Genomic DNA, 12,841 nt, shown 5'->3' on the forward strand with positions numbered 1-12,841 from the left:
GTCAGAGACTAAGACTGGATCCAGCCGCCCCTACTCCATCGTTCCATACAAAGTTTAGAAAGCAAGGGGGTCCACTCTGAACCTCGTGACTCAATGGGACGGTCTTCCTTACTCTTTGCAGCTCCGGCCTATGTGTGAATCATTCTAGCTCAATTCTAACTCGATTTTCCTTTGTGTGTTTCTTCCATGCAGTAATTAATAAGGTGAACATTGCCATCAAATATACTGAACTTTGTCAACCCACTGTTAAACTTTGTTAAAAAATCCATCGAATTTATTGAACTGTCAAGTTATTTTACTGCCATAAAACATGGTGCTGCTTCTCTCTTCTGAGTGAGGTGCAGTCCACTCATCCATGACAAGAGGGTATAAAAATTGAAGTTTTCAGCCTTAATCAGTCAGGCTTAGCATTTTGTGACAGCAATGCAGGGTTTTCCAGTTTCAAGGAACAACCGACAGCAAACAGGTTTTTCTCCTTAAGAGAAATGCATGCCTTTTCCCAGTGCAGCCTTTACAAAACATAGCAACCATTTGTTTGGACTTAAACCAGAACGCATGAAAGTAGCCATGATTCACTGAAGCAATGCTACGCAGGAGGAGAGTGGAAGTAAAGTAAAACACCCATATTGACTGAGTTTATACAATTCATTGCACTTAAAGGTGACCCAATTTCCTTGATGCTTTTTCAAGCATCAACTTTTTTCCTGGTTTATTGTCTGGAATCATGTTAGCACTTCTCTCTGCTCTCAGCACTACCGAAGGACATTTTTCCCTGACTCTCTCTAGACCAGTTTGTGTTATGTTCCGGCAGAAATCCACGTGGAGCGTTTGCAGTGATCCTCCGTAGAGGGTCACTGCTTCTAGTGTCTGGTCAGTGATCCGCACACAGTTTTCCAGCTTAAGTGTCTTTAGCTTTGGGCAGTTCTTGAGAAGAAGCAAGATGCAATCATCTGTAACATGGCCGCATCCCGAGAGGGTCAGCGATAGCAGGTTTGGACATCTGAAAACATGATCATTACAGGTGAGATGAGGGGAAAAATAACAGAGCTTAGAGAAGCTAGTATTGTTAAGACTAAATATGAAAGTTAGGGAAATATCTATCTCCCCTTCCATCAGGAGGGCTAATTAAAAATGAGTAGGTGGGGGGTTATGTAGATCTTAATGCTCAGCTTTGCTAATTGCAAAACTTACCTTTTTTGCTTTTTCTATTGGTAGCAACATCTATAGCTCAGTTGGCATAGTGGAGAAGGGGACACAGATGTCTATTTAAGCTGCAGCTACATTGTTTTTCTTAAGGAGCTGCAAGGTGCTGCACTTCTCCAACCGCAGTGAATGAAGACCCAGTAGAGAAGAGATTTCAAGCCAGGATGAATCTGAGGGCAATTGAGTGAATAGGCTGCTGTGTAGACATGCTGAGCATGGGCGAGCAAGACACTTCCACCCTTGATTTTATGGGGATTAATGGGTGTATTTCAGCTCCTGGATTTACTGAATAGGTGCCCCCTACTACCTAAGCGTGTTCATGTTTGAACCCCACGCAACTCTTAAACCTTCCTACAAATCATTGAAACTGGTAAGAACTCTAATATTAAACAATGATGAAGCAAATTTTAAAAAGCTTTTGTTTTTGTTGCTTGGGTAGACCTGGGAAAGTACAGAAAAGGCCTGTTCTAAGTCAGTGTGTTGATGACTCATCCTAACTGTCCTTGCACAGAAAACTGGAGGAGACCAGCTATTACAAGCTGTTGTGCTGACCAGGCATGTTTGCAAGGACCCTTGTGCACCAACCTGCAAAGCTTTTCATAGAAAGTGATGGGCTTCTGGCTTATGCCTCTCCAAGGTGCACCAGTTCAGCTAGCTATTTAGCTAAATGCAGCTTCATGTTTCTCATGAGCACCAGCGTTCTTTAGGCTCTGTTGTTGCAGGGAAAAATAGTTACAGCAATGCCACTGTTGAGCTTGTGACACCTTTGGGCAGAACTATTAACTTGCCTCCATCCCATAAGAACTGCAAGGTGTCCATAAGCACTTCCATGTAAAGATTCGTGCTTACAGCCTGTATCAGCATTTTAGGTGTACAACAGCAGTGGAGGCAAACAAGGGGCACTGCCATGACTGCAGCATTTTCTTTTGTCCTTAAAAACTGGTACCCAGTAGACTCCTCTTTCTCTACACCCCACTCCATCCCCCTGCAGCTGCTGCTTGACTTCACCTTTTGAGCAGAGGTAATAAAGTGAGAGCATGTCAGCTACATGATCCTTTTTTCTACTCTTTTCCTTTACATATATGACCAGTTAGGAAACCAAATGTTTTAAAGCAGGCCTGGTCAAGAAGGGCTCCAACCTGCCATCTCTTACGCCTTCATTAACAGATTAAAAGTACTCTAAACTCGGGGAGAAAAGCTGTGTATCTGTTTAATTTGCATTTCATTTTGCACAGTATGCTAGGAATTTTGTTTGGATGGAAATGCTTTCAATGGCTTGCTGCAAAAAAAAAAAGGCAGGAACTTGTCTTAGGAAGGCTAAAATGGATGAAGTGCAGGGGAGGTAGCAATAAAAACTGTCATTTTTTTTGAGAGGTCAGTTGAACTTGTGGAAACAAATCCATGTAAGGCTGAATTTTTATGGACTTTGCAATTGCTTACTACCCAGGCTTTGCTTTGAATTTTGTCCAGCAACCAGTTTGATGTTACGGATTCTGCAGAGGAGAAAGGCACATAAACCATTTCTGCACAGCTGTGTCCTCTTTCGGAATCCTAATTTGTGATGGCAAAAAAAAATGGAAACAAGTGTGGCTTCATAGTAGACAGTCCAGTGCCAAAATGAGAGAATATTTCCTCCTGTGCCTTCCGTTGTAGGCACAGATGTGCCTCCTAATGATACTTTGCTAATTAATCCAAATTTTTATCAGTTGTTCTAAGAGTTACTTCTGAAATTTTGTACTTGCAACTTAATGTCCTGTTCCAAACCTACATTTCAGGCCTTTTTTTGAGGTTGCATTGTTGCTGGTTCTCAGCAAGACACTGTGTCCTGTCAGCATCCTGTAATTTCCTGGGTTTTTTAAATTGTTACTTCCAAAGAGAACTTTCTGCCTTCCATGTTGTGGCACAAAGCTGAGGGCTGGCTGCAGCACAAAGGTGTACCATTTCAGGATAGACACTGACTTGCCCCTTTCAGCTCTAATCTAGGACACCGCAGCCATCCTTGGTGTTACTAAAACAGTAGGCTTGGCTCTACCCCCTTTGCTATTAACTTTTTTTTTCTCTTAGAGCTGCTTTGCTTTGTAGCAGTGAAGCTGTTACAAGAAATGGTAACAGACCTGCTTTTCCATAGTGGTATTTCTTTTCCTTTACTGTAGTTTATGAAAAAGCTTTGATAAATTTCCGTATGAAAACAATACTTATTTCTTAGAATGAAACAAAGGTGGTGTTTAGTAACATGTTTAATGAACTTGGTTTTGTTATGACATATGGTCACTATTTGAAAGCACGTCTTTCCTCTAGCCCCTCCCCCCCCCCACCCCCTGACAATGCTTTGTACTGCCAGAAGGGTACATGTCAGTTAAGCAGCACCTCAGGAGGCAGCATTGCACTTTCCTCTCTTAATTATTAATTTAAATAATTTAAAAAAAAAAAAGACAGACATAGTCGTAAGGAACGTCAATATGAAGCATACACTATTGCCACTATAAAACCAACTTAACATGGTAGTAAAACTGTAGAGGCAAAACACTCACATACTTAATGCTCCATTTCAGGTAGGCTGGATGGAGTAAATAGCTCTCAATTGTCTCATTTCAAGGCATTTAACCTTTCCAGTCCCTGTAAAGTTTCACACCCAAAGAACATACCTGTTGCAAACGCCTAGTAAAAAATCATTGACAGTGTTTTCATGCCTGTTACAGAAGTCTTTCTGGAAATTGTTTTTCATCCAGTCCTCAATGTTACACACCTTCACTCTCTCTGAATACCAGCAGATGGATAAGTATTTTAAAGCAGGTCCCAGGAGAAAATTATCCTTCTTTAGTTCCGCTGGAGAATGAAAGTTCAACAAAGACCACAGTAAAGGATCCTGAAACACTTCTAGCAGCTTGTGACATGTTCTTGCTAGATTTTTCCTGCTATTTTTGTCCAGAAAAGAAAACAGATGTAAAAGACATTCCTGATTCAGCTGGGTTATATGCATTGTATGTCAGAGTGTGTCAGAAAGAAGACAGGCTCCTGGCCTTGTGGGGTAACAGCAGTCCTGGAGAGGGCTCAGAAGCACCAGAAGGCTGTTACACATATATGGTTGTGGAATGGTGTTTATTTTTGGCGACCAACTGGGGCAGAAGCTAAGAACAGGGAAAGGAAAAGAAACAGCTGTACATGAAACTTTTGTTGTTTCTACAAGGGAATGGAATGGGACTGTAGAATAGCAGCACTGGACTGTCACAAAACACTGCCTTAAAAGGGATTTCTTTCCTTTTAGTCACTTGTGAAGTTTAGCAAAGTTCTTGTGACACGTTGGGGGGGGGGGGGGGGGGCGGGTGCGGAGCAGGGCATAGTTACGGCTGCACAGAATAGTTTTGCCAGCTTCTCAAGTTCAGAGGATTTGGCTTGCTGAGCAGAAGTTTGCTTTTGCAGTATATCACAATTTTAGCCTTGATTTGGTCTTTGGGTTTTTTTTTTCCTAAGGTTGCACTCTTGCTTCATGTTGAAGGACTGGATAATGAACATTCACAACCAGCTTGTAAAATGAGTTTGGAAATTCCCTGGGCGCTTAGTGTTAGCGCATTTTGAAGTCTGCAGCTTCAATTTACAAGCCTCAGGCTTACGGGCAGTTTCCTGCACACTGTTATTTGACTAAACACTGCTAGCTGTTTCCCCACATATTGCATGAGGAACGTAATGATAAGCAGGAAGAGCCAGTCTACAGTTGGCGGCCTGTAGGCTTGTGCTTTTACTAGATGTTTTCTATTAGCTGATGTTTTACAAGTTTTCTTGTGGTGTTTAAATTTTTGTAGGTCTAGTTGTTACTGTAGATTTGGCACTCTTGGTAGGAAAATGAGATACAGAAGTGGTTTTAGGAATAAGTGTGTGTGTTTTCCAGTAATAAGAGAAACTTTAGCAAAACTTCTCTCCTAAAAGAAAAAATAAAGCTACAGCAAATGACAGGTTGGAAGTAAAAGCCACAATGAACAGCCCTGTAACTGATGCCGTGAAAAGACTCTCAGGTTTGTGAAATACAAATGCTTGACAGTAGTGTAATTCGTGCCTATCTTCTGGCTGGTGTTAATACAGGAAAATAATACATTTAACTAATGAGTAGATATTAACAGGAAAAAAGCCCTGCAGTAATTTCTGAAGTAGCTTGCACATTTTTACTAGCTGGGAGATTTTATGTACCTATGCATTTTATTTGGGTTTGTTTCAATATGTGATAAGGTTGAAAAGAACCAAAGTTCATCTTTTCCTTCTTACCCTGCGAATGTAGTTTGAAATGCAACTCTGAAAAATAAGATTTGAAACTCATTTGCAGTCTGCAACAATTATTTTAGCTTCTTATCTGTGCTTGAGTAACGTGCATGTCTACACAGAGTGACTCAAAAAAATGGCAAATGCAGATCTGTTTAATTCTTTAGAGTTAGCAATTTTCTATCATACACAGTAAACTGTGCTTAACAGTTGCCAGGCTTTTGGGTTTCATATCCTTGTCATTTAATATTTTCCTTGAAATGAGGAGATCTCTGCTCCCTACCCCTGCTCAGAAACAGGCTATGGACTATGGCATGAGTGCTTTCTGAAGCCATGAAAGGGATGAAAAGAATAGATGAATTCACATACCAGGTAAGGCAGTCACTGGAAAACAGCTTAAATGGTGTGCCAGCAGTGGTTGTTCTTCATTCTCAGACTAACATTTGCAACACCCGCTCTGTCCCTTCCTCTTTTTCAGATTTTACCTTCATTTTTGAGCAGGTTTAAATAGTCAAGACTGCTCAGACTTGTAATAAACACAGGAGTATTATTTACAAAAAAACCCAAACAACAAGCAAACTTGAATGACAAGGTTGGTTACCATTTTGAGGAGAGACACTAACCACACACAGGACACACACCACAATCTGACCTAAAAATTAACAGCTGTTGGGTGACAAAGCCCTTTAGAACTGAACAGCAGGGCCTCTTTGGGTTTAGATGCTGTTTTGGTAGAGGTGTTAAATAGTGGGAACACTTCAATTTCCTTTATTTTCTCCAGAACAAGCTAAAATACTCTGCCATCCATGTTCATAATATTTACACTAGTGATATTCTGCAAGCCTGTAGAAGGACAAGAGGAATTTCATTTTCTAAGGAAAGGAGACACTTTAATGGCACATTTTCCATAAGCACACTGTGTGAATGAGATATAATTCACATTCAACCTGGAAATGCTCCAGAAACACATAAGATGAGCACAGTCAGTAATCCTCACTGATAATTACACACTAGATTTTAATGGTAAAACAATTACAACTATGGCACTACAGTACTTGAGGTTATCCTAAAGCACACTGGAATCAGTTTTCAAGGTGCTGATGACCTCATCAGTAAGACACAGACATATCAGTAATGGAACGCTGTGGAAACCTTTGACCAGCACGTTATGCTTGCCATTGATTTAGCAAAATCCTTAGAATTGGCCTCCTGCTTTTGCTACAAGTCCACTGTCCCTGCCTGCCTGGAAGTTTTCAGCTCTCAGGCAGACACCTGTCACCACCTGGCAAGCACCTTCATAGAAGGAGCTCTCTTTGTCAGCGCCTTAGGGTTTTGCATAATGAGCACTTAACAGCTCCCTATACAACACACTAAAGCAGAAGTAGTCAGAGAGCTGGACGTCTTGCAGTTTTTTTTCTACATAGATCTCATCTCTAGTTGTATACCTGGCTAAACAATTACTAGCAAAAGGACAACCTTTGATCAGACAAATTTTGGTGAAAAATATGCAAGTCTCTTGAACTGTAGAGAGCAGTTGTTGCTTGCAGTGCAGTCACAAGCAAGAAAAAAAATTCTTGCCAGTTCATGTGTACTATGATCAGCAGTCAGTAGAAACGAAACATTTGGCTTAAATGAAATCAGATATTCCACACACACCCACACCCCCCCAAGCTAGTAGATAAATATAGGATATACAAGTAAGGTTAAAAATGTAATGCTAGACCAGGTGCAGTATATGTTACTGGTTCAGTGCTCAGTTTCTTTTTTTTTTTTTTTTTTTTTTTTGACACCACACTGACTAGAATACAGTGGATAAGCAAAGTTCTCCACCAGGAAGAGAAATACTTGTGTTGCCACAACAAACTGGCAGTTTTGGGTTTGCAGTTGGAGAAAGTTAAATTAGGAAAGGATTTACAATGTACTTGTTCCAGCAAAGCATATGGCTGAGTCCTTACCACCACCTGCTGCAAGAACAAGACTGACATGATTGCATTGTGATCCCATGGCCATGTCTCAAAGGGACCATGCTGGATACCATTGCCCAAGACCTTAATGTTACAGAGCGAATGCTACTGAAAGGAAATTGAGAAGTAGAAGCTGCTTGAAGTAAGCGAATGTTGCTGAAGATTACAAATTTAAGTTTCCAAAAAATACAAAAAGGCACATTTACATCACTGGTTTGCAAGAACACTGCGTGCACCTGACTAAGTTAAACTGCTTCTGGCCCATAGCTAGTTGCATATTTCAAGCTTTGTAGTCTCAAAAACTAAAATTCTAAAGCAATCCAATTCAAGTAGCATGCAGATGAAACGCAGCTAACCCGACCAACTGAGCAGGGTAAGATACTTGACCTGCCCCGCACACCAATGAAGTCTGTCAAATACCTTTTTCTGCCTGTGGAAATGATAAAAGTTACCTATTTGGATTGGAAAAAAGGCTCTCGCTGTGAGAAACAGAAATGGTAGGTGACAAACTATCTGCAAATCAAAGCAATGAATAGTTCTGTTTATTGTTCAACTTAAGTGAAAGAAGACATCCTTATATATGTTGCTTAATGTATCAAATAACAGTATCTTAACTAGTGTACAGTTTACATATTCATACACCATTAGCAATGCTGAATGCTTTCTGCAGTTTTATATTAAGCCAATTTCTGTCTTTCCTGGTTTAAGATGCTGTGAGAAAAGCTATGAAGAGTGACATTTTAAAAAACATCTGATTGTGATTTCTGTTTATACTTGTCAGCATACAGCTAACAGGTAACCCAGAGCAAAGAAACTGATGCGTACTCCATATGCGTCAGATTGAGCTATGGTACAATCCGTAGGGAAAATTTTTACTGTGTGGTACAATGTCTTTCAGAAGCATTAACTGAAACGAGTAATCACACCTTACTTGAGTTCTTGTGTGTTTTCAGACTCCTGTATTTTACTGTTATCACAACTTAAAAGGCCATGTTTGATTGTGTGACTCTACATGAAGCAAATTCTACTCTTACTGCCATGCTTTTGAGTCTTTAGGTGTGTGCAGTTCCTTGCTAGACACATGGGGCTAGGCAGAAAGGATTGGCTGGGGGAAGAGAACTGCAATGTAGCATTTGTCAAATTTGAGATTTTTTGGGGGACTCCTGGCTTCTGCAGTAGTGGTTTTCCTGTCCACCTTTTTTAAATCTCACTAGCTGAATTCCACTCTCCAGAACAGCAGTACAGCTAGAATTCAACTTTTTTTTTTTTTTTTTAACAGATTACATAGCCAAGTTTTAGAAATTGTGCCATACCTCCAGTATTAGTCTAGAGACCATAAATAAAGCTCCCCCACTGGCCAATGCGTAAATCTTACAACTACCCGAGTCTACTCCAGTCAACAAGCAGCCTTGGCTCATCAACTCCTATTGGGCAGGCTATGCTGTGAGACTGAGCATCCTCCCTTTAGTTCGCATCTGAACTGGTAAAAAAATTATCATGCGGAGCAACTGGAACACCAGTTCAGTTTTAAGTGAACTGCAGGCATTTAGTGGACAAAAGCTATATTTAGACCTACGACTCTTCTCACAAACCCCAAGCCTCAGGGCTGTACTCCCAATTCCCACCAGGAAGGAGGGCTGGGGTCCCACTGCCAGGAAATCTACAAGTTTTAAAGCAAGTAAGTGTTCATGATCAAATTTCAGGATGACTGTCTAAAACAAGAGATGTCTAAGGCAATTTGGGTTTGGTTAGAAAAACAAAATCTCAACACAATTTAGACAGGTATATATTGTAAAATATTTTTGAAAAAAAAAAAAATTGAAGGGGGAGGGCAGAGCATTGAGGAATACTTTAATTCAACTGCAGTATAGATACAATTGAACCAACCGTTTATTTACAATGATTCCTGAAAGTCAGCAGCCTGAACACACACTAATATAGCAGCAATTACCTGGTCTATTTAATGATGTCACATCTCCTGTCTTCTGCAGACAAGGAATGATTGTTCAGAGGTCACTGTTTAGGTTCTTGCACGAGGGAAAACAGCACGTGCGAACAATTCCTTGATTTAAAGAGATTAAATCATATCTACATAAGAGCTGTAAGAACAGCATGAAGTTGTATTGCTCTTCATAATCAGAAGCACATTTATCTTGCTTGTAAGGGTGACAGAAAGCTTCTCTGATGTAAATGTGCCTTTAGAAAGTGAGAACTGGAAACATTAATATAAAAAAGTCATATAAGTATTTCATGAAACTATATATATAAAAATTGAGTTATCACAACTAAAGCAGCAAATCAAAATCTGCTGAGGTTTTCTGGTATAACTAAAAAAAGTTAGTTTGTGTCCAAGTTCAATAAGTCAAATGCTACCATCGACACAACAAAACTAAAACCCACAAGAGGAAATTGGAAAGTGCACAATGAAATTAATAGTCTTGGATCAAGTATTTATGGAAAAATGGAAATGTTCTGTCTAGTGAACTTGATAAGTGAGAATTAAAAGGAGGTATTAAAGTTTATCTGATCCAGATTTGGCTTGCCGTTCCACATAGAAGAGGATATAGGCCTTGGCCTTTACCACAGTCTCCTCGTCGGTCAAAGTTACAGTACTGTCGTTGAAATGGAACCAACGGCCTTCGTGAGCTGCATAGGCGGTGTAATGTCCAGAGCCGACGCTGTCAGCAGGGGGAGACGAGGGAAAGAAAGGACAATCAGAAGACAACAGAGCACCTTGCTCTCTGATGCATTTTCTATTAGTGCTAAGAGACTGCCAGGAACCAGAGGGAGAAAGGAATTGAGCCTTCCACGACAGTTTGTAAGATGCTTCCCTTCTTAATCTGTGGGGCTCAAACGTTTATGTTAAGTAAAATATTCGCTTACTGGGGATGAGTCAAAAGACTTTTCTCTATGAACTTACTAGCATTCCATAGCTTTTGTGCAAGCAAGGCTTCTTGCAACACTGAACTTCCATTTGCCTACGTAAATATCATGCCTATTACCTCTTATTATTCAAGCAGTAGCATAAAAATTTATCTATGCTTTTCAGAGATCTTCCCCCTTTAGGTCTAGAGAGAGACTCACATAGTCTAAACACAATCAAAAGCACTCACAGAAAAACTAATCCCAGAATACCAAGAAGAAAATTTTTCAAGTTCATCTTAAACAGATCCACATCTTGGAGCCATATTTCTTTAATCTAACATACCAGAACTACACGCCCATCCACGTTCCTTACCCTGTCACCCCAAGATAAGGCCTGCTTTTGCTTGCTTACGTGTTATAACACACACTACATGTTTCCAACCATCTAATTCCATTCTAATCATGACAGGCTTTCCTTTGCTGTCCATACATTTTTCCTATGACTTTGAAGCACCAGTCAGATGGACTGTTGTGCTGCAAGGTCTACCTTTAGTAGTCAAATCTTTCTAAGAGTCCGGACTACTCCTCGAGAGAAAGCAAAAGGAGGGGCTTTCCAGACAGAACTCTTTTGGTTTGTGTCTTTGAATTAAATTCAGGTATCAGCAAGGTTTTGATTAAGAAAACTCCTTTCACTGTTCACACCCAGAGAGTGATTCCCTAAACAACAATACCAGGTTCCTCTCAGGATAAACAGTTGTCTCGTCCCTACTACTGTTACTCTCAACAGACTGTCCAGGGCTGGGGAAAGGAAAAAGCAAAACCACACCCAGCAACTTTACTTCACAATACCAACAGGAGCTAGCCTTGTGACATGCCTGTTAGCATTCACTTTGAAGTTCACTCCTGTAGGAAAGAAGTTAAATACAGGGTAATTACTTTCACTATGCCCATCTTAACACTACACTTGTTCCAAACAGGCACACGGTGCTCTTTTGGCATAAATGCACATGTGCCTTTCAAAGTGAATAAAAGGAAAAAAAAAAACCACTTTGGCTTTGTACTAAAAGTTTCAAAACAAGGCATTAACTTTGGGAAGGCCCCTTGATTCACTCTTGGCTTAGGGATTTCCATTCCTAGGAAACTGTACAGTTTTCATTCCGTCTCACACTCCTAGGCATTACCCCCAAAGACTGCCAGTCGGCATTCACAGGAATAACTGTATGGATCTATCTGAAGTTAATTCAGCTTTCTTCCACGTAAGCTTATAAGTTACTGCTTATTTCCATCAGTAAAAACACAGACATTCACTAGGGACTGAAAAACCTTAATTAACCCTGCATGTCCTTCAGTGGGGAGAAGGTGCCTGCTAAGAAGCAGGCTCGGTCCGGGTACTCACCCTGAACCATGATGCACAACAACAGCTGCAAGGTCATACAGGCAGCTTTCTGGGCCACTGTTTTCAGGCTGTGGGTAAAAAGATAGAAAACGCTTCAGATCCCAATAGCACCTACTACAATTTGTAACACAGACATATGTCATGGAACACATTTCTACAGAAAGTAGCAGTCAGTGTTCATACCTCTAACAAGTAGCATTTCATGTCTAGGCCTCGTAAGGGAAACTCAACATATGTATCAACCTTGTTTCTCAGATACGCTGTCCAGTGAAATCGTTTCAAGTGTAAGCATAGCACCTACCGGTTTTGAAAAAAAAAAAATAAAAATAAGATTTATTAGAGGAAAAGCTTGAACTTCATGCTAAACACCTGCAATAGCCTATGGGAGGGTTAAGTGTTAGTCTACTAATGGTGGCATCGTTACTTCCTTTGATATAGTGTCACCCTGTTACTTTTCATGCTTACACGAACCTTTGGTAGTTTCTGAATCCAGAATTTTTTGGTGGACTTCTGTTTCTTTTTGCATTTGTGACACATATACAGCTCTGTCTCATCAAGTTCTTCCAGGTCTGTAAAACTGCGAAGACAATCTAAAAAAGCAAAAGATAAAAAACCCAAAACACCCACACAAAGAAACCTGATTCAAGATGACATTGAGTGATTTTTATAACACGAAGTACAGCCATATAGAGAATGTGTGCACATCTGCTGCAGACGTTCTAGTGACTAAATACATTTGTGCAAAACACTGTGTAATAATGTTTTAATACAGTAACACTTGTAACATGCAGCATTCCCTGTTCCTGAAAACACAGCTATAAGCAGTTCAAGAAAAAAAAAGCATTCACAAAATTTCCATTTTTCAAACAAGATTCTGTCCAACATTCAACACAACTGTTTTCAACAGAAACTAAATGGCTTTCTGACATAGCATATTCAACTTTTAAAGGTGATTTGGTTTTAGGCGCAAAGAAAACAGGAAATAATGGGGTTTTGATTAGCATTTCATAATCTGCAGCAAGTATATGCATAAATCTCTAAGAATTAAAATCCTTTAAAACAAGGTCAACAACAGTACTACTACCCAACTGTGCAGGATGGATTTATGTTGTTTAAAAAGCAGAACCCCCAAGAGTCATCCTTACTCTGCACAAGGGGGTAT

The 12,841-nt window shown here is 40.1% G+C and overlaps 2 protein-coding genes across 11 annotated transcripts in view; both read right to left on the minus strand.

Annotated features, from left to right (window-relative positions):
- Window positions 1-246: 246 nt before the first annotated feature.
- FBXL22 (F-box and leucine rich repeat protein 22) lies at window positions 247-4,456 on the minus strand. Its single transcript, XM_075100052.1, has 2 exons — window positions 3,849-4,456; window positions 247-1,000 (listed from the first exon to the last, which is right to left on the minus strand). Exons 1-2 carry the CDS (start codon window positions 4,181-4,183, stop codon window positions 655-657), a joined length of 681 nt encoding a protein of 226 aa, XP_074956153.1. The 5' UTR covers window positions 4,184-4,456; the 3' UTR covers window positions 247-654.
- Window positions 4,457-7,932: 3,476 nt separating this feature from the next.
- USP3 (ubiquitin specific peptidase 3) overlaps window positions 7,933-12,841 on the minus strand; it is a 76,409-nt gene continuing 71,500 nt past the window's right edge. For all 10 annotated transcript variants that reach the window (XM_075100045.1, XM_075100038.1, XM_075100041.1 and 7 more), the window contains 4 exons: window positions 12,151-12,269; window positions 11,863-11,976; window positions 11,680-11,747; window positions 7,933-10,096 (listed from right to left, as the gene is read on the minus strand). In XM_075100045.1, coding sequence (XP_074956146.1) covers window positions 9,931-10,096; window positions 11,680-11,747; window positions 11,863-11,976; window positions 12,151-12,269 — 467 coding nt within the window. In that variant the 3' untranslated portion in view covers window positions 7,933-9,930. The remainder of the gene's footprint in view (window positions 10,097-11,679; window positions 11,748-11,862; window positions 11,977-12,150; window positions 12,270-12,841) is intronic.

This window comes from Phalacrocorax aristotelis, chromosome 7 (assembly GCF_949628215.1).
Source record: "Phalacrocorax aristotelis chromosome 7, bGulAri2.1, whole genome shotgun sequence".
In the NCBI taxonomy this organism is placed as follows: Eukaryota; Metazoa; Chordata; class Aves; order Suliformes; family Phalacrocoracidae; genus Phalacrocorax; species Phalacrocorax aristotelis.

Coding starts and splice junctions, on each gene's coding strand:
- FBXL22 (XM_075100052.1), bottom strand. CDS start 4,183: ATGCATATAACCCAGCTGAATCAGGAATGTCTTTTACATCTGTTTTCT. Junction 1,001..3,848: donor TTACTAGGCGTTTGCAACAG/GTATGTTCTTTG, acceptor TCATGTTTTCAG/ATGTCCAAACCTGCTATCGC.